The 20812-nt window shown below is 37.8% G+C and overlaps 1 protein-coding gene across 19 annotated transcripts in view; it reads right to left on the bottom strand.

The window, feature by feature from the left end:
• ATP11C (ATPase phospholipid transporting 11C) overlaps window positions 1–20812 on the bottom strand; it is a 172381-nt gene that overhangs the window by 91045 nt on the left and 60524 nt on the right. For all 19 annotated transcript variants that reach the window (XM_060408250.1, XM_060408251.1, XM_027963685.3 and 16 more), the window contains 2 exons: window positions 6468–6587; window positions 171–260 (listed from right to left, as the gene is read on the bottom strand). In XM_060408250.1, the coding sequence (XP_060264233.1) occupies window positions 171–260; window positions 6468–6587 (210 nt within the window). The remainder of the gene's footprint in view (window positions 1–170; window positions 261–6467; window positions 6588–20812) is intronic.

Genomic DNA, 20812 nt, shown 5'->3' with positions numbered 1-20812 from the left:
AAGAGCTACTTTAGAAATATATAAAATTGAGTACAGCTTAAAATATATTAGTACTTTAAAAAGTGTTATTATAATAAGCCATGAACAACTTTTTAATCACAGGGCATTTCAAGGTTAGAAACGGATTGAAAATTTGCTTGAAGAAATGAAGTTTCTAATAGAGCTCTTACCTGTATAAGAAAAATGATAAGAAAATAAAAATTTGCAATTCTTCTAAACTGTTCAAACAGATTCTTTGGGAGGAAATTCCAAAGTGTATACTATATGGGAGGGAAAAAAAAAGATTATTAGAAAAGAAACTTGAAAAAGATTCCAGATTATCACAATACTTTGAAAGCATGTTAAAACCCAAACCTCACAGACGAATAAGTGTGTGCTTAGAGGTATAGCATATAAGCACTCTGCAGGAGTCAAGTTTTCACTTGGAGCATTCTAACTGGGCCATCTGTCCCTCAGCTTTGCTTTCCCTGGCCAATCTAAATTAGGTTCCCTGTTATCTGCTCTCATATCACCCTATACTTCCCTGGGATCACGCATTTCAGTGAATAATTATATGTGTGCATATTTTAATTAAAGTTTCTCCCTCAAGAGGCACTGAGATCTAAAAGGGCAGACTATTCATCTAGTCTTTTTATTACTTTTCTCCAACTCCTAGCACAGTGCCTGACATAAAGTAGACACTCAATAAATTAGTTGGATGAATGAATGAACTAATTAAATTAATTTTTCTGGCTGTGCTAAGCTTTGGAATCTTGATTATCATCACAGATAAAATTCTGTCCCTATCACTGCTTACCACCTCCCTGACAGCCTTGGTGTACACATAACCTTAGGTCATAGACAGTTTACATTTTAATCAACAACATACCAACCTTGTACTTTGATAATAGGTAGTGGGTAAAGGTTTCAATGCTAAATTGTACATGGGCAGGAGGAGAAAACTCTTGGGCCAGCTGTCAAATCACAAAGACTTTCTCATTGGTACCTTAAGCTCAAGGACCAGGGCATTTTAAAATCACCCAAAGTTGGATTTTCTAGATGTCTTAATAAAGACCAGAAACCAGAAACAAAGAAATGTTTCTTAACCTAAAGATCTAAGTTTATACTTGCACGGTCTCCATTTGTGAGAAAATATTCATTGTATTAGGTAAGGTGACTGACAAAGCCAAAGTTGCAGAGCATGATACAATAGATGGGGCTTTACTACTAACCTCCCTTTAAAAGGTATATAGGCCCAAGGTTCAGGGAATCCCAAGAATGAAAAGATGAATGGAGGCAAATATATTCAGTGAAGCAGCTGCATTACAACCAACAGCCCACCTAGAAGGTTCTTCTCCCAGGGTTCATAGAAGTGCCTCAGGGAAGCCCATTCGACACGAAGTGCATACTTGTGTGTGGATGTGTATCACTTGGGAGAAGAGAGTCCACAGTTTTCAGATTCCCAAGGCAGCTTGTGACCAAAAAGAAAAGGGATCAAAACCACAGGTCCAGTCACTCTGAAGCTGCCCCCTAGTTCAGATGACCACTTAACTGTCCCGATGACTGAAGGTCAGTTTTCTAAAACAACAAACTAAACTCCAACAGGCTAACAGCTGAGCTTCTGGCTCGTTGACCTTCTGTTCCTTAAGTAAAGGGTTTTAAATTGAACAAACAAACATTGGGACTGTGAGAGTCCTCTGTGGGGTGTGAACATGTTGAAGGGAACATTTTTGTTGTTGTTTCTAGGCCCCCACTGTTTCCCTCTGTTTTAACTTCCTAAATGAACTGCTTCCTTGAGGAACTCTGGTCAGTTTATCTTGATAAGCAACTATTACTACATGCCCTCTTCTTTCCTATATCAGATCATGAGCTACTAAGAGGTCAGAGAACATATAAACATAAGCTCCTTTCCCTTCCATGCCTAGAACAGTGTTCAGCATGTAGAAGGTATACAAGAAATGTTGACTGAAACTTGTGTTTTGGCCATTTCTTCCACTGCTCTAACTAAAACGTAAATTAAGCTTCTTGTCTCTGTTATAATACAAATGCAATATAGCATACATATTTCAAGGCAGACTAAGAGAAGCCTACTTTTAAATAGTGTTCTAATTAAAACTGAAATGGAATGAAAGCTGCATACACCAAGTTATTCAAATTGCCTTGTTTACCTAAAAAGTGAACTCTCAAACTTAGTTGCTACAAACCAGAAATAATGTTAACTCACAGGAAGAAAATGTTTAGAGCATTTGTTTTATACATGATGTTGAAAATGGACATTTTTGGGGGTCAAAAGTCAGTTCTTGCTCAAGAGAAGTCACTAAGTGGATCTTCTATACTATTTTAACGTGCAAGCCTAAACTAAAAAAGCAACCCTGACATCTAGAACACGTTTTAAAAGTTTCTTGGTGGCTCAGACGGTAAAGCGTCTGCACGCAATGAGGGAGACCTGGGTTTAATCCCTGGGTCGGGAAGATCCCCTGGAGAAGGAAATGGCACCCCACTCCAGTGCCCTTGCCTGGAAAATCCCATAGGCGGAGAAGCCTGGTAGGCTACAGTCCATGGGGTCGCAAAGAGCCGGACACGACTGAGCGACTTCACTTTCACTTTCTTCAAAAGTTTCTTCAGAAAAATGCCAGCTTCCCAAGTATGTGCAAAGCATTTTCATTTTCCCTATAGTGAATTAAACAACTGGTACACAACTGTGGCCTTTGATTGACACAAGTGTGGGTCCCCCCTCACACATGTATCATCTAATTTAATTTGAAATCAAAACCTTGTAACTTTGATAAATAACTTTCCTAATTTAAAGTAGAGAGTATGAAGGGAATCTCAGTGTTGAGAGTCTATTAACTGAAAATTTTAAACAAAAGGAAACTTTAGAACACTACTTGTTTTTACCCAAAGTCCAAAATTTTTCCAATTTAGCCTTTAAAAAACTTGTTCTAATATTTCTGTGTATCATGAGAAAAAGGATAGCAGCTAAAATGAAGTAGTTAACTATGTAAAGTGGCAAAGTCAACAACCAGTTGTGAAGGGAGCACTGACTTTTCTTACTACTGGCATTTGAATGCAATGTAACAAAATAACCGTACCTGAAGATTAGTTGTAAATAAGCAAAGCTCTAGGTTGAATAACTGTTCATTTTGCTAAATGACTGTATCCACGTGATTATCAACTCTCCTTGATGTAGGCAGTAAATCCAATTTTGACCATCACAGCAACCTACTTTCATTTTCATTACCAATGTCAAGCAGAACTTTCTGCTTTTTCAAAGTATCACTCTTTCTACCATAAATTCAGAACAGCAAAAGGAGTTACCAAGACAGTACTACATTAGGATTTAGTAACTTTAGCTTAAAAGGCACCTTCAGGGAGTTTGATAAAATGCAAAGACATGTCTAAGAAATTCTATTGATGCTTTTGATTTTTAAAATGAGAGAAAATGCTAGTGTAATTTTAGTCTTGAAACTTTAATACATTGTTTCACATAGGAGAAGTTAAGTTTAACCTTGGGCATAGCTTCAAAGAGTTAGGAGGAGCTCCCTGATTCTTATCCCACTGAAGGGCCTTCAAGATGAGGCTCAGAAGTTTTAAATGAAAAAAAAAAAAAGTAGAATAGAGAAAAATGATGGAACCTAAGATCTTAAAGATCTAGTTTCTTTTGCTGCAGAAGGGGATTTCCAAGTTTTGTACCAGCTACAAAGTTCTAGTGATTCCCAAAGGTCCCTGCTCAGTGCACTAAAATAGGAAGGCCAAAGAGAACAAGTTTTTCTAAATAAAGTATTTGTGCATCCCAAAAGAAGAAAAGGATGCTAATTTTGTAAGTTAATAAAACTTAAATTTTTATCAAAGTGTTATTTTCAGTGTTCCTGTATTAACAGGACTTATTCCCAGTGATATTACATTACTGATGGCACCTGTAAACAAAAGGCAGCCAACTGAGAAAGTTATTTTTATTATTGGATGGTTTAGAAAGGAAATCAACACTTGCTACAAGTTGCACATTTCTTCCATTAAAAATGTTGTACATTTCTTCAATTAAAAGATTCTGGTGCAAATACCATCAGCTAAAGGGCAATGTGAGGAAGAGAAAGTCAAATTATGAAACACTTTTCTCTCCGAACTGGACCTGAAGGCTTCTTTTTAAAAGTAATCGCTCTGCATATTTGAAACACAGGAGAGTGAGGAAATCACTACTACTGCTCAGGACTGCAGTAATAATAATAATCACAAAAACATAAATAACAATAGCAGTTACTATCTACTGAGTTGTTAGTGCATGCCAAGCACAGTGCTTCAACGTTTTCTGTGAATTACTTTATCCGCATCACAATCCTGTGAGATAAGTAGTTAACAGCCCCATTTTACAGATAAGAAAATGGGGACATAGGAAGGTTATATAACTTTAACTTCAAACACAGATCTCCTGTTTATAAGGGTGAAGCTCTTTACCACTACACTATATGCTGTTCCCCTTGTAACTATTGTACTAAAATTTCATTCTTTTTGTGAAGTCAGTATACTGTCAATTCCTTTTTTTCTGTTCTATAGCTGTTATGAAAAACAGATCAGTTAATAAGCAATTAACTAGACAAACTGTAAAAATAAAATATCTACAAAGAAAAAGATGTGTTAGTCTATCAATGTAGATGCATTCACTACTGTGGTTTCTAAAACACATACATATAAACTGTATATGCAAATATGTTTAGAACCAGTTTGTATTTGCCCATGAATTCCTTATTATTTAAAAAATACCCTATTGCATTGTTTTGACTACTGGCAAAACTAAAGGTAAGATATGAAAAATATTCTAAGAAATGCAAAAACAGTTGAGAATTAACTGAGTTTTATATGTTCCTTTAATATGCAAAAATACATGGTATATTACAACAAGTGGATTTTCACTAGCTCAGTGAAAAGTCACTTGACTATCAGTGTGTCACTTTATCATTTTCTACATAAAGCACTATGGGAAAAAATAATTTCCTTAAAGTAAAGGAGAGAAGACTGAGGGAGGAGCCCGAATAGCACAATGACATGAAACAGCTCTTTATTCAGAGCCACTGTATCTTATAAAGCAGGTCTGTTCCTGGCTTTATCACTAACTTTGCTTCATGACCATGACTAACTTAAGTTCTCTGGGTTTGCTTTCTCCATCTGTAAAGTCAGGGAGTTGAACAACAGGATCTCTTAGGATGTTTCAGTTCTATATTAAGTCCATGATTTTGAGCCAAAGGACTACTATTGACTGTTTTCTTGAATACTAAGAGTGAGTAACAATTTTCGGTGAAAGAACTATTCACTATCTCGGGCACAGGTACAGAAAATTCTAGCTGACAATAAATTTCTGCCACAAGGTTAAAGATTAACAGGAAACAGACATTTAAACTCAGAGTGTTCTATAGTCCCATGGATCTGCTCATTAGGTGACACAGTTTTCAATCATTCTGTCCATATTTTACATGCTACTCTCCCAGCTAAGTACAATCTATCTGCATTATATCACTACCCAAACAGAAACCACATGTTTGAAAATTAAAATGCTAAATTTGCAAAGGAAGGGTATAACTCTGTGTTTCAGATCCTCGGTGTCTGTCAACATGCAATGAACCAATAGTCACCAACATTTGAGGTCTACCTTATCATGCTACATGAGGAAGCGAGGAAAATTATCAAGATCTGCGCCATACTAGAAGACACAGCAGTCTCTATACGGTGCCAGCCATCTAGCACCTAGCACCTAACCTCCTCAGTCAAGGGGAAAGATTAGCAAACTAATACTTGTAGATTAATGACTACTGGGTACTATGAGTTATAAAGAATGCTTTCATGAATGGAACATAAACTCCATTTCACTAATGAGGACATTCAGACTGAGAGATTAATTTGCCTAAAGTCACATAGCTAGTAAATGATCAGACCAGGATTTAAACAGGTCTTCAGGCTGCTTCTTTTAGCATTACACAATGCTAAATAAAGTAAGATGATTATTCAAATGGTAACACAGCTATGGTGATTGAACCCTTAACTGTTCAAGCAGTGCACAGAACAGAATGTACCCTTTAGGACCCAGGAGTGTACTTGAGAAGCTCTGCAATGGAACAGAAAGAGATACAAATGTCACTCTAAGATAACACCCTCTGGAAGAATGTAAATTATTTACAACCCAGTCCATCTACACAAGGCCAATTCAGGAAGCTTTGGGCATGTAAATAATTCCACTTTTAGCACACTTTAAGGCTTAAAGTGATACATATAATCAACAGGCATGATGAATCATAATGGAGAGCAAGGAAACACTCTTTCAGCTATAAGGAGACAAAGTGATGCTTTTAAAGAAACTGCCTTTTGGTGGAGTAATTACTACAGTTGGTCTATGATTGGTACAAATGCACATTCAGGAATGCATATATAAATGTCTCAGCTTACAGCATTAAGTATTATTTGGCTTACTATATGAAAATCTATTGAGTTAAACAACTTACCTTAGATGAGATTATTCTATTATCACAAAATTTTTGTGCAATGTATGCTTCAGTTTCTGAAACTGGATGATTGCCAACAAATACTGTGCGTGTACCAACTCGCTTCTCTTCTCCAGCACACTGACCAAGAGAAACAGGAAAACAGATCAGTTTTTCATCACATTTCTCCATGCTTCTACTGAGCACAGAATTCTTGTCTAAGTGTCTAACCATGTTTGGCTATTGTCTAGAGAGAGAATAGTAGGAAGAGTAGAAACCTTGTTAGGAAATTCAAACTTCACTGTTAGTAAAAGTTTTGTTTAGGCCAACTGCTCGGAGGCCAACATTGTGATTCTAAATGTTTAAATTGAAGTATCCTAGAGAAACAGTATTTTTACTGCCAAGCATTTTCTTTCATCTACAGGATCTCAACCATCACTGTCACAGCAACACACTAATTTAGAAAAGGTCAGATTGGGAATATTTATTACACAAAAAGCGTTGAAGACAAGTTTGTAAATTTCATTATCAGACAGCAGAAAGCAGAATGCAAAATTATTATAAACTGAAAATAACTGCTTATAAATACAAAGGAATATAGAATGGCTATCTCTATTCATGGAGTGATCAACTATTTCTAGAAAGAAAAGTTACAATTCTTTGGCTTTTCAAGGAAAGATATTCTTTTGTGATCTCCCAGAACTTATTGCCAAAAAGTCCCATTTCACACAATATAACTCTAATGCCCATTCTGTATTTTTAAAAAGTAGATTTGTTGCATCTACAAGCTGCAAGATTCAGGCGCATTTTTACCTCAAAGTTTTCTTTCACTGAGGCTTCACTCTGTTTTCTCATCTTAAATCAGGATAATATCTTTCCTTATATAAATCTAGAATAGTCTCTTTTTTAAGTTTTTAAATTTATCTATTTAATTGGAGGATAACTACTTTACAATATCATGATGGGTTTTGCCATACATCAACCAACATGAATCAGCCACAGGTGCACATGTGTCCCCCCATCCTGAACCCCCCTCCCACCTCCCGCCCCACCCTATCCCTCTGGGTTGTCCCAGAGTACTGGGTTTGGGTGCCCTGCTTCCTGTATTGAATCTGTACTGGTCATCTATTTTACATGTAGTAACATACGTGTTTCAATGCTATTCTCTCAAATCATCCCACCCTTGCCTTCTCCCAGAGTCCCAAAGTCTGTTCTTTACATATGTGTCTGTTTTGCTGCCCTGCATATAGGATCGTCATTACCATCTTTCTAAATGGATAGTCTCTTATGATGGCACTGTTTTTACATGTTTGAGACAACCATTTATTTAAGTCTAAGGAAATATGATAGAAACCAATATCCACTTATATATTTCCTTATTTTTTAAAAAAGAGCATAATTCCACAACGTAAAATGTTTTAAAGTATATAGCCACAAAGATTTCTGTTCGGTGATCTATTTAAAGGTCAAAGATATAACTCTCTATCCCTGAAATAACCATTTTAAGCAAGACTACTTAGAGGTTGCCAAGTTCTCCAAATGTCTATATTTTGCTGTATTCCAGTCTGAATTTCTGTACCTCAAACAGATATAGGGAAAATAATTTTTCTGAATGAAAAAAATATTACCCTAAAATATGGTAAGACCTCTTGCTTCACTATTTTCATTCAAAGATTATTAAGTAATTATCTAGTGGGGTCCGGCCTCCAAAATCGATAGGGAATCACTGGAAAAGTAACTGAGATAAATTGAAGTAGGAGAGATTTAGGTTGTATATAAATGATAACTACTGGAAATACACTCTGGTATGGGCTAAAAGGGAGCTTGTGGTAATTCAATCTACGGCAATCTGGGAAAAGTCACAAAGTCATCAATACTCTACAAGTGCTATTTACCCACCTGCCCCAAGACAGGGCATTAGAACAACTGACTGTACAAGGTCCTTCGCATGCTAAGGGTCAGTGATTAACACATAAATTTTCAAACAGCTCCTGGAAACCAGTAAACAATACCTTTACCTGAATGGTAACTATATACATTTTGATTAAGGGACTGACTTTGTTTGCAACTGTAATATACAGGGTCTGAACACAGAAGAGCACTATATTTCCCATAATACCCATTTTGCAAAAAGTAAATACACCTTCTTAGAAGTATAGTTTACTTTGTTCCCCTCCCCTAGCTTTCTGTTGCAAGTTACAGTCCCAATGTAGTCTCTACAACAGACCAGAAATTGTCAAGTCCACACACACACTACAATTTAAATTCTTTCATTTAATAGTCACATGGCTATCTAGTTTTTCACACAAGAAGTGGCTATAGAGCAAATAAGCAAGAACCACCTTTCATGCCAGTTCTCAGATCATTCAACAAATGAAAAGGGGGAAGAGGAAAGAGGTAGAAGACCAGTGAAGCGGGATGTTTCCTGCACTGCCAGTACAGATAGATTGTTTTCCTCAGTTAACAGTGGCCACAGATTAACTTAAAACCAAACTGAACTAGCACTATCCCAATTCTGAATTGTCTTCGACTTTCTTCTGTGGCAGATAACTTTCCAAAGAACAAAGGAAGGTACAAGCATAAAGCAATTTTTCAGGCGCGTGATATTTTTATGAATTTTGTATTTGTATAGCATTTATAGTTTTACTAAGAGCTTTCCTCATACTTCATCTCTGATTTCTTTCAAGTGACCTCTATCTCCATTAAATAGGAGAAAATGGAGTGAAATTGTTGTGCAGGTTTGGGGAGGGAGAGAGGGGATGGGAGATCCAGACAATGATCATTGTTAGACGAGGAAATAGGAGCCTGAAAAAAATTGTAGAATGTATGCTCCTGAGGATTTTTCAAAAAAGGGCAAAGTCTCCCCAGGTCAGGCAGGTTGGAGTTTGGAGCTGCCTGAGGACTGGGTCTGGGGTGGGGTGAAACAGATGACTTTTCCATGCTTGTCAACCTAAAAATCTGATGAACCTGCAATTTCTGGTAGAATTTGTTTCAACTCTGTAATGTTGCTTGGTTCACATAAAAATGGCAAAGCTGACTATATGTGTAAATTCATTGTAATTTTCCACGTCTGCCAATGTAGTGTTAAAGCAATGGTTTTAGCTCCTGTGATTTTGAATAATGTAGGTGCCTTAGCCAAGGGAGAGAAACTCTAAATAGGAATTATATAAAAAAAAAAATTCCTGTTTGGATGGCACACAATGTAGTCTAGAATGGGAGTGTATGATTCCTGCCACTTCGTAATGAATTTTAATTCATTAGGAGTACATCCTGTGTTTAAGTGCTTCCCGTGCAAATGTCCTTAGAAATGGCATTTATTAAAATTGAAATGAGTTGGCACCAATTCTATTTTAATGACATATCATACACACTACAATTAAAAGGGTGAAAAATATTTAAAAGTATATAGTCTATGAATTAACACAGAAGTCAATTTAATTTTCTTATTCATGATAAAAATCACCCTGTTGTACTCCTGAATTATAAACTGAATCCTGTTTTTTAAAAAACAAAAAACAAAAAAAACTCCAATAATTTATTCAAGATACAGTCTCTCAATAAACATCAGAGTAGGGCTTTCCTGATGGTCCAGTGGTTGAGAAACTGCCTACCAATGCAGGGCACACAGGTTTGATCCCTGGTCCATGAAGACCTCACATTTTGCAGAGCAACGAGGCCCATGCACCATAACTACTGAGCCCACACATCTCAACTACTTAACTCTAACCCTAGAGCCTGTGCTCTGCAACAAGAGAAGCCACTGCAATGAGAAGCCCATGCACTGCAACTAGAGGAGCCTCCCCTCAGTCCATGCAGAGCAAAAAATAAAATAGATAAATAAATCTTAAAAAACAACAACAACAAAAACCGAGAGTAAAATGGTACTGTTATTCAACTAGTACATCTTAAAATCCTATGCCTTTGCTAGTCATAAACAAAAAAAAGCTACTGGAAGTATACTTTCTTAATTGTCTCTAGACCAGTGACTCAATAAGAACTGAGGGAAAACAGAGAACTCAACACAAGACTGTCATCATGAAAGCTAGCACAGTTTCTAAAACACAGCTCACCTCTCCATCCATTCCACATATTGGCAGACTTAAATTTATTCCTTAGTCATAGATCAGTGGTTCTTAAGTCTGGCCACACATTGGCTTTAAACATAATACCAATGGCTGGCTCTTTTTATTTAATTTCTCTAGAAGCTCCCCAGGTGACAGTTCTAATTTGCAGTCAGGACTGAGAATTACTGCTACAGAACCTCACTCTTTGAATTAATGATTGACCTTAATGAACATCCTACAAGTTTTTAGTACACCAGGCATAATGCTACACTTCTAAAGCAATCAAAATAATTTAAATAATTAGCTTTTCGAAAGACAAAAAATACAAATAACCATCAAGCAGTAACCCTACCAAACATTTTAAGCTTCTCACAAAATGAGATTCTTCGTCAATACTCACTTTGCATTTATCTACTACCCATTGATCATTCAGATCATTGATAATGAAAATTACAGGCCCTGAAAACATGGAAAGCTACTCGGGTTATCAGCAAATAATCAATAATGTAATCTCCAACAATCACAGCATACTTTTATTGATCATCAATCTGCTCTCTGTGAGTTACTAAAGCAAGTAAAAGGACAGCTCTCCTTATCGGTGGGTTCCACGTCTGTGGATTCCAGCAACTTCAGATTGAAAATATTTCACTGGTGGGGGAAGATCCAGAAATTCCAAAAAGCAAAACTTGAATTCGTCATGCACCTAAAAACTACTTACATAGCATTTACATTGTACTAGGTATTGTAAATAATCTAGAGATGATTTAAATTATATGGGAGATGTATGTAACTTACATGCAAATACTATGCCATTTTACAGGACTCAAGCATCTGAGGGTCCTGAAATCAATCCCCTGCAGACATTGAAGGACTACTGTATTTACTCTAAACTGAACAAAAAATCCTTATTAATAATCTGAACACTTGGCAATGTGTAATCTATTCTCCACATTCCAGCCCCAAAGCTATTTTTTTCCCCTCTGAAGCTCTATTGTTGTTGAACAGTATAATCAGTCTTTAAAAGGCCAAACAAATTCATGAAAGAGAGAGCATTTCATGAAAATTTCAGCATTTCTATACTAAAGTTGGAAAAGTGAAAGTCGCTCAGTAGTGTCTGACTCTTTGTGACCCCATGGACTGAAGAGTCCGTGGAATTCTCTAGGCCAGAATACTGGATGTGGGTGGCCTTTCCCTTCTCCAAGGGATCTTCCCAACCTAGGAGTCAAACCCGTCTCCCACATTGCAGACCAATTCTTTACCAGCTGAGCCACAAGGGAAGCCCAAGAATACTGGAGTGGGCAGCCTATCCCTTCTCCTGGGGATCTTCCCAACCCAGGAATCGAACAGGGGTCTCCTGCATTGCAGGCAGATTTTTTTTTACCAACTGAGCTATGAGGGAAGCCCACTAAGGGTGGAAGTTCTGCACAAGGTTAGAAGCACTCCAGTGCCAGGCAATATTTTCAGTGTATTAAGCTTCCTGGTTAAGATTTCTACAATGAATTCAGTGGTCATATTGCTAAGGCTTCTAAGCCCATCCCATTATAACAAGCCAAGAATAGCCTTCATGCCTAATTTATAGTCATAACTCTAAAACGAGTCTTAAAAATTGCACTTTTCTGATTTTTCTTTTCCTGCACCTTCTTAAGTCATGAAGCTGTCTCTCCTTTGTTAGAGGAAGTGAAGCAAGATTGAGCCAGGACATTTTGTCTCTTCTTGCCTTTAAAGGCAAGAAGACACTTAATTATGGCTATATTAATCAATACTCTCAAACATCTGAGCAAAACACAACTAAATATCCAAAGTACATCCCTAGGCATGCAGGTAATCTCTAGGCAAGCATTACCCGATGGCAGCACATTTAATTGAATAGAAACTCCTATAGGAAAAAGATACTAAGTGCCAGAAAAACACTTCAATCAGCAAGTACAAAGCTTAGGAAAAAGCAGTGACCGTGAGGACTTGGGTTTGGAAGCTCAGGGTAAAGCTTTCATTATCTAAATGTGATCCACTGAGCAGTTTAATTTTACCAGGAACAATTAATTCTAAGTGTTCCCTCTGTGATCCTTTTCCCCACCATGCCTCACCCCAAGGACCTCAAGGCTACAGAAACAGGGCTCTGAAGAAGAAATGCAGGAAGTTTCTCATAGGGTAGCTATTAGAGTCGACAGATCGAAAGTGCTATAAGCCTTTAGTGATTCAGGAGTCTAACAGGAATTTAAAAAAAATAATTCAGAGATTCTTCCATTTATAGAAGGTAACCTGAGACAAAATTCAAGCTGGGGCTCAGGAACTTCACTTTTTTTGGTAATAGCATCTCTCCTAAGACAAACTTAACTGAGATGAACTGGACACATCTACAAGGCCTCAGAAGTGACTTTTCATTTTTACTACACATATCTACACACCACCATGCATTCCCAACACTTAACCAGATGTTAATAATCAACAGGGAGGTACACAACTTCTAAGGATTGGAGAAACAGTAAGGCTGACTGACATGCCAACCACACATTATCACCCTCAGGAAATGGATAAAAATACACAGGCAAACAGAAAGCAAGTCTAAAGAAGGCCCCAGGACCTCAAAGCCCAACCAGGCCGAAAGGGAACAGAATAAAATACAGATCACAAACCTCAGAGGCAGGAGAGGAAGGTGGGACCCTCTGCATACCGACACCCAGAAATTTGCTAACACAATGGCAGCTAAGTCACAGAGAGAACACTGCAGATTATCACACTACTTGTACCAACCCCTGTGATTTTTGTAAAGTTTCCCAGAATTTGGGAAGAAGGCCAACTGGGGCTAGCAAGTTTGTGTATGTCTGAGGGAGGTACTAGAAGACTTGGTTTGTTCCTTTAAGACTTTGAAGGGGTGCTCTGGTGGCCTGGCCTCTATTATCAGGTCATTTGACATCTTTTTTGTTACTTTTTTCTGAAGTCTTGATTTGCCTTTGTAACTTTTGATTTTAAAGCATCATTACTTTAAAATATTAGTATTTTACACTACACAGCATTTTCTCCTCATCTTGTAAGTTCTTTTTTAACCCATGCCTGTATTAAATGGACCAATGTAAGAAGTGAGGCTAAAAATCAAACTTTTGAGGAAAATTCAACTGAACTTTTAGTTCTAAGCAGGTATATAGTATAAAAGGAAGAGATATAACCTAGGTATTCACTGTGATATAAGAAGTCCCCCCACTGTAAGAGTATTGGTCATAGCGTACACTGAAGCATCAAAAAATGCATACCAAAATAAATATAATACTCAAGCAGATGGTTTTTGTAGCAAAATCCCTTAGAGCTGGAAGATTTTCTACTTTGCATTTAATTTTTTTCCCTTTGGCCCTGCAGCATACAGGATCTTAGTTCCCTGGCCAGGGATGAAACTTGTGTCCCCTGCAGTGGAAGCGTGGAGTCTTAACCACTGGGCCACCAGGGAATTCCTTTCCCCACTTTTTAAACATCTCATAGCAAAATTTTATCTCAGAAGCAAACAGTAATATGTAACAATGGCAAGGGAGAGACCCACTGGCTATTAGGGTGAAAAATACAAGAGACAAATTCTCAGCCAAAAATCTTTCTAGGTCACCAGGGAAGAATTCTTATTACAATGTAAGAAGAGATAAACTTAGGCTAGAACAAAAAACATATTGTAAAAGAGGTGTCTGATGTCCTGAACAGAGTTTTATCTCCCATTTTAGTAACAGATTGTTTTTATAAAAGTGATAATAAGTTTCCTAGAAAGGCCTAGCAGTTCAAATATATACTGGAGCATGTCCACTGAAACCAACGAGTACATTCCTCTCCCCAACCCCGGGGCATTGTTAAATATCACACACAAAGCAAACTAGCTAGAAAAAAATGTCCAAGTTATAATTAGTTTAAATAGCACATCCAGGCTATAGCTTAAAAAAAAAAATCTCCAACAAAAGAGGTAGGTAAAAAATAATTTCCATTGTGGAGCATCACAGAGTTGAATAACCAAAGAAAACAAAGCGGGAGGGGCCTTACACAAGGTCTCCACTTCTTCAGTGACAATTTTCTACCCTTCCATTCAAGGACATCGTGGCCCACTTTTTGGCTCAAATTACAATGTCCTAAAGAAAAATCTGTTCTTGAAAAAAGCATCCTCCCTAGAGGTGAAGACTTTTACAGGAGAAGCAGTAAAGTGTGAGACCTGGGGAAAATCAAGCCTTAATTTCTTTAATAGTTAAAAAAAGGGTAACGAAACTTAAATGACTGCCTATAGTAGCATTAACAAAACACCCAGAGATCACTTTAAAGGACTTAAAAGGCTATCCAGGTGAAAAAAGGATGGTGCTTGCTAACATCCAATTATGTGAATATTAAAACTCTTAAGAACTGCTAGCACAGAACTAGGCAATGGCCTCACATAATTCAAGTGTACATATTTGATTTAAAGCAAGGAAGTTTCTGGCTCTACAAAAGAGGCATACCCAATTCTGATGCTACTCTTATTCAAGGAGGCAGGTTGAGTTATGGTCTATTGACCGAGAGCAAGCTCTCGGTGGTTGAAAACACCATTCATGAAGAGGACCAGAGTTGGCCAGGGAGACTGACAAATGCTGTATCTAGAAGCATGAGAGGGCCACTCAAAAAGTCCCCTGAAGCTGCTGTCCACAACACAGACCATTAGTCCTTTGAAACAGATGATCTGACACCATGGGAGTACAATTAAGAATTAATTTTTCTGTTTTTTGGCAAAGCACATGGTCATTTGGGAACTGTACTAGAATTATTTGGCTTCCTAGGTGGCTCAGTGGTAAAGAATCCACCTGCCAACGCAGAAGATGTAGGTTCGACCCTTGGGTTGGGAAGATTCCCCTGGAAGGAAATGGCAAAGTCACTCAAGTACTCTTGCCTGGAAAATTCTATGGACAGAGGAGCCTGGCGGGCTACAGTTCATGGGGCCACAAAGAGTCTGATGCAACTGAACACGCACCCCACCCATATACACAGGTACCCAGACACTGGAACACACACACTGGAATTATTTACATTGTCTCTAAATCTCACTTGTCTTCCAAGGTTTTGGATTAGTAACTGGTGTACAGTATAAACACTAGGTGCTGCTATAAACATAATAGGTGATCTATTTGTAATTATTCTTAAAACATGCTTAAAAGAGACATTAAAAATCAGCAATATGTTTTAAGTATAATGTATAACCTTCAGAATACTGAAGCACAGAAAGAACATATACAATATCTATTAGTTATTGTGTGTAGTAACATTGGTTTGGTTTGCAAAATTTTAATATTTGGCCTTTTAGTACTGCCAAGTAGGAATGCCACACAAAGATGGATTAACAAGAATATTAGAAAACTCCATTTAATGTTTCACAAACTGCATTACATGGAATAAGTTAAGAATGAGGTTCCTTCCAGAAGGTGGAAAGTTACTCCTGTAACCCCTCCTCCTGGCTGTTCACAACAAATATTCACACAATAAATACTTTAAAAAGTCTTCCAGTAAAGAAGCCTCTATCTTTGTGTCAGTCAGCACTTCCCATAGAACACCCATCCCCCAAGGAAGATCCAATGACACTGGATTCTGTAAAACATGGTTTGGGCAATGCTACTCTAGTGTATTTGTTACCTCATCACGATCAGCTATACTGGCAAAGTAGCCAAAGGTATAAGGCGAGATAATTGCCGAATTTGTGACAATTTCACCCATGATCCCAGGTGTGTGCTTTTGCTTCTAAGGCTTAATTATGAGAAGCAAGAAACCAGGAGATCTTAGTTTTAATTGCCTTCTACTACAGACTGATGTGTTTGTGTCTCAGGGGAAGTCCTGGAATAGGTTTCTTTAGCGGTAACTTGGGGAGAGCTTGACTAAATAATCTGATCTGAAAGGCTGCAGGGGAATTGGAAGTCAGACCTTTCTAGCAATAAAATTGAAATGTGGTTTTGGTTGCTGTATTATTCACCACTTGTTTCAGCCTGGACCAAAAATCCAAACACAAACAAACAAAAAAAACAACTGTTGAAGGGAGGGGGACAGATGACCTGTTAGAGGATAAAGAATAATATATAAGCCAATATACATGAGAAGATAATGTAGTCAGGATAAAATTTATTTGTAGGCTTCAAAGTAGACAAGAAAGGAGAAATAAAAGGAACATTATGAAAAATTACAAACATCAGGGAAAAGCTTCAGGGTGCTAATTTCAGTACACTAGAAGGTACATTGGCTCTTTGGGGCTCTAAGGATGCCCATTTAAAGCACTACAGTGCCAATTTATTTAATGGTAACATTTAGATGTGAAAAAATGAATGCCTTCTCAAATGTACCTGTTACCCAAGAGAATCACTTTCCTCTGATAAAGTGGAATGAAATTTATGTCCCAGCACCCAAGGTACAAACGTTAAAACAGGTTAGGATTAACTGCGGTAAGTGCAATTTAAAAAATAATGAACCACTTAGAATTACAAGTTTTACTTGTTCAAAAGGATTTTGCTATAAAATGAAACACATGCACACAGATTTAAAACCATTTGAAAGAATTTTTATTAAACCAGACACACTCTAAATGTATGACTTCCCAAAAACAAACACTACTCACACCAAAGGTCACACACCTCTAAACCAGTTTTTTTTCTTGATTTTTTACCAAATAGGACAAACAATAGTTTGAAATTCTATTCAAATGTATGATTGAAAATAGCAATGGGATATTTCCAAAACACACATAGGGGGTATCTAGAACAATTATAAGAATTTACAGCCAACATTAAAATTACCTGGCAAGCTTTGAACAGGAAAAATGCTTTGAGCTAAATCATGAAACAGCATAGCGGTCACAGCATTAAGCGATTGAATCAGTGGAACACAAGCAGATTAGTCATGACCAGTACTGGATAATTAAATGTCCGCAAAGACTCCATTCTCCTGATTGTGATGAATTTCACTCTAATTCACGTTTTCATTAAAAGCATGTGTGTATGCAAATGTGTTAATATATTTGAACTCATTCTTACTCTGTGAACTCAGATAGGATATAAAACTTTCTAAATGTTGACAATCAGAAAATAATTACAGCATTAGTTAAGAACAGAAAAATGGCAGAACCTGAAAGAATGGAGGAGACCCTCAAAGGCTGGCAATTAAAATGTATTTGCAAAAATGCAAATATTAATTAAGCATTATTAATGAGAGCCTATTTATGGTGGACTGATGACTATGAATGGGTATTCCAACATATTCTGCTTATAGCCCTATTCTGTTTTGAGCCATTAGCTACAGTTCTGTCCCAGACCAAAAGCAAGCAGGTACATCTACTCTCTGGGAAGAAGAGCTAAGCTTAAAATAAATGAGCAACAAAGGAAAACGAAAAGTAAAAGGGAACAAGTACAAATGTGTCAGGCCAAAAGAAAATTAGCTGTGATGAGAGCATTCTGCTAAGACAGCAAACGGCTTCCTCATCATTCTCAGTGTGCAAAGTCGCTTCAGTTATGTCTGATCCTTTGAGACCCCATGGACTGTAGCCCACCAGGCTCCTCCGTCCATGGGATTCTCCAGGCAAGAATACTGGAATGGGTTGTCATATCCTTTTCCAGGGGATCTTCCCGACCAAGGGATCAAATCTGTATCCCATGCGTTTCCTACACTGGCAGACAGATTCTTTACCACTGCGCCACCTGGGAAGCTCCCATACTACTCTTGATCTCAAGACATCTCCAAAGAAGAGCTTTTAAGCAACATGTATATTTAGAAGGAAAACATTTGTTTAAATGTCAGATTAGTCCTTTAGACTTCATCTTCTATCTTAAAAACAGAGGTAAGAGGAAAAGGTGGGATTCTCCTAATACTTGCAAACCTTTCTTAGAAGGCAAAGTACCAGAGTAACACAGGACATAGATTTTATGGATTTAGAATCCAATTCAGTCCAGTGTACCTTTGAGCCTCACTACAACTTTTCATAATGTTGAGTAACAAAGTGATGAAGTATCAAAGAATGAGATATTCACTGCATATAAGGGGAAGTTCATTCATGCATTTTAAAGACAAAGTGCTTCTTGGATGGCTAGAGTTTAAAACAGATATGGAAAATTAAGAGTGTTGAGAATGTAAAGAAAATGGAATCTCCATAGTGGTAGGAATGTAAAATAGCTCAGCATTGATGGAAAACATTTTGGTGGTTTCTCAGAAAACTAAGCAAGTAATTACCATATGAGTAAGCAATTTTATTCCTACTTATACATCCAAAAGAACTGGAAACCGGGGTTCAAACAAAAACTTGTGTATTAATATTCAGAGCAGCATTATTTACATAGCCAAAAGGAGGAAACAACCCAAAATGTCCAACAACTGATAAACAGGTAAACAAAATGGAACACTGTGGAATATTATTCAGCCATAAAAAGTGAAGTACTAATACATGCTACAACATGGGAGAACCTAAAACAAAATATTCTGTTAAATGAGAAGCTAGATACAAAAGGTCACATATTGTAGAATTTCATTTATATTAAATATTCAGAATAGGTAAATCTATTAAACAGAAAGGAGATGGTGGTTCCCAGGAGCTGGGGAGGAAGTGGAGACAGGGAGTAACTATTTAATGGGTATAGAGCTTCCCTTGGAGTGATGAAAATGTCATGGACCAAGACAGAGTTGATAGTTTCACAACATGTGAATGTACTAAATTCCACTGATTGATTCACTTTAACATGGTTAATTTTATGCTATGTAAACTTCACCTCAAAAAAAAAAAGTTAACACACTTGCCTTAAAGCAGGTCACAAGGCTTGATATGGTTGATGCATCCATTCAACTAGTATTTATTAAGTCCTTACTGTGTGCAAGACACTGGAGATAGGGTGATAAATAAACAGAAACAGTCCTTGCCTTCATGGAGCTGAGAGTGTAGTAGGAGACAAGACACTGATAAAATACTTATCAAATCAGCTAAGTGCCAAGAATGACAACCGCAGAGTATTCTGAGAGCTGACCCAGCCATGACCACACAACAATCACATACAACACAAACCTGATCATATCGTTTTTCTAATCCTTGCTTTAATAAGTCTCCCACTGATATTAAAACTGAAAACTAAAATCCTTCTTTTGACCTGCAAGGTCTCGCACAGAATCGGGTCTCTCCCTCCCACTTTTCCAGTCTCTCCTCCTTGTTCACTCTGGTCTTCTTTCCAACCCTTTTGAGCTCCAGGCGCCTTCTTGCCCCAGGGCCTCTACTCTATAGCTTCCCTCCACCAGGGAAGCTCCTCCCTCTCCAGTTTATCTTCTGGTAATCACCTTTCCAAAATCACTGCAGATGGTGACTGCAGCCATGAAATTAAAAGACGCTTACTCCTTGGAAGAAAAGTTATACTCAGCCTAGATAGCATATTCAAAAGCAGAGACATTCCTTTGCCAACTAAGGTCCGTCTAGTCAAGGCTATGGTTTTTCCTGTGGTCATGTATGGATGTGAGAGTTGGACTGTGAAGAAGGCTGAGCGCCAAAGAATTGATGCTTTTGAACTGTGGTGTTGGAGAAGACTCTTGAGAGTCCCTTGGACTGCAAGGAGATCCAACCAGTCCATTCTGAAGGAGATCAGCCCTGGGATTTCTTTGGAAGGAATGATGCTAAAGCTGAAACTCCAGTACTTTGGCCACCTCATGCGAAGAGTTGACTCACTGGAAAAGACTTTGATGCTGGGAGGGATTGGGGGCAGGAGGAGAAGGGGACGACAGAGGAATGAGATGGCTGGATGGCATCACTGACTCGATGGACATGAATCTGAGTGAACTCTGGGAGTTGGTGATGGACAGGGAGGCTGCTGCGATTCATGGGGTCGCAGAGTCGGACACGACTGAGCGACTGAACTGAACTGAATCACCTTTCAGATCTCTCAACTGTCACTTCCTCACTAAAGCCTTCCCTGATGGCAACTCAAATCAAGAGAGACCTGTTCTCCAAAATCTGTGTCTGCTGCTGCTAAGTCGCTTCAGTCATGTCCGACTCTGTGCGACCCCCATAGACGGCAGCCCACCAGGGTCCTCCGTCCACGGGATTCTCCAGGCAAGAATACTGGAGTGGGTTGCCATTTTCTTCAGGAATTTACAATAAGCAAAGCAAGAAGAAAATCTCAATTCAACTTTTCAAAAAGTTATTAACTGCAAGACTCCCCCAAACTCTACTCAAGCATTCTTGTCAACAGTTACCCAAAGAAATCTTTTATGACTTGCTTGACTTTGCATAAAGTGCATTGTTTTAACCTTCTGCTTCATTTCAGTAAAAACAAGACAGTTATTGTAACAATAAGAACTTTGTAT

Source organism: Ovis aries, chromosome X (assembly GCF_016772045.2).
Source record: "Ovis aries strain OAR_USU_Benz2616 breed Rambouillet chromosome X, ARS-UI_Ramb_v3.0, whole genome shotgun sequence".
In the NCBI taxonomy this organism is placed as follows: Eukaryota; Metazoa; Chordata; class Mammalia; order Artiodactyla; family Bovidae; genus Ovis; species Ovis aries.
This window is presented reverse-complemented; position numbering and strand designations above follow the sequence as displayed.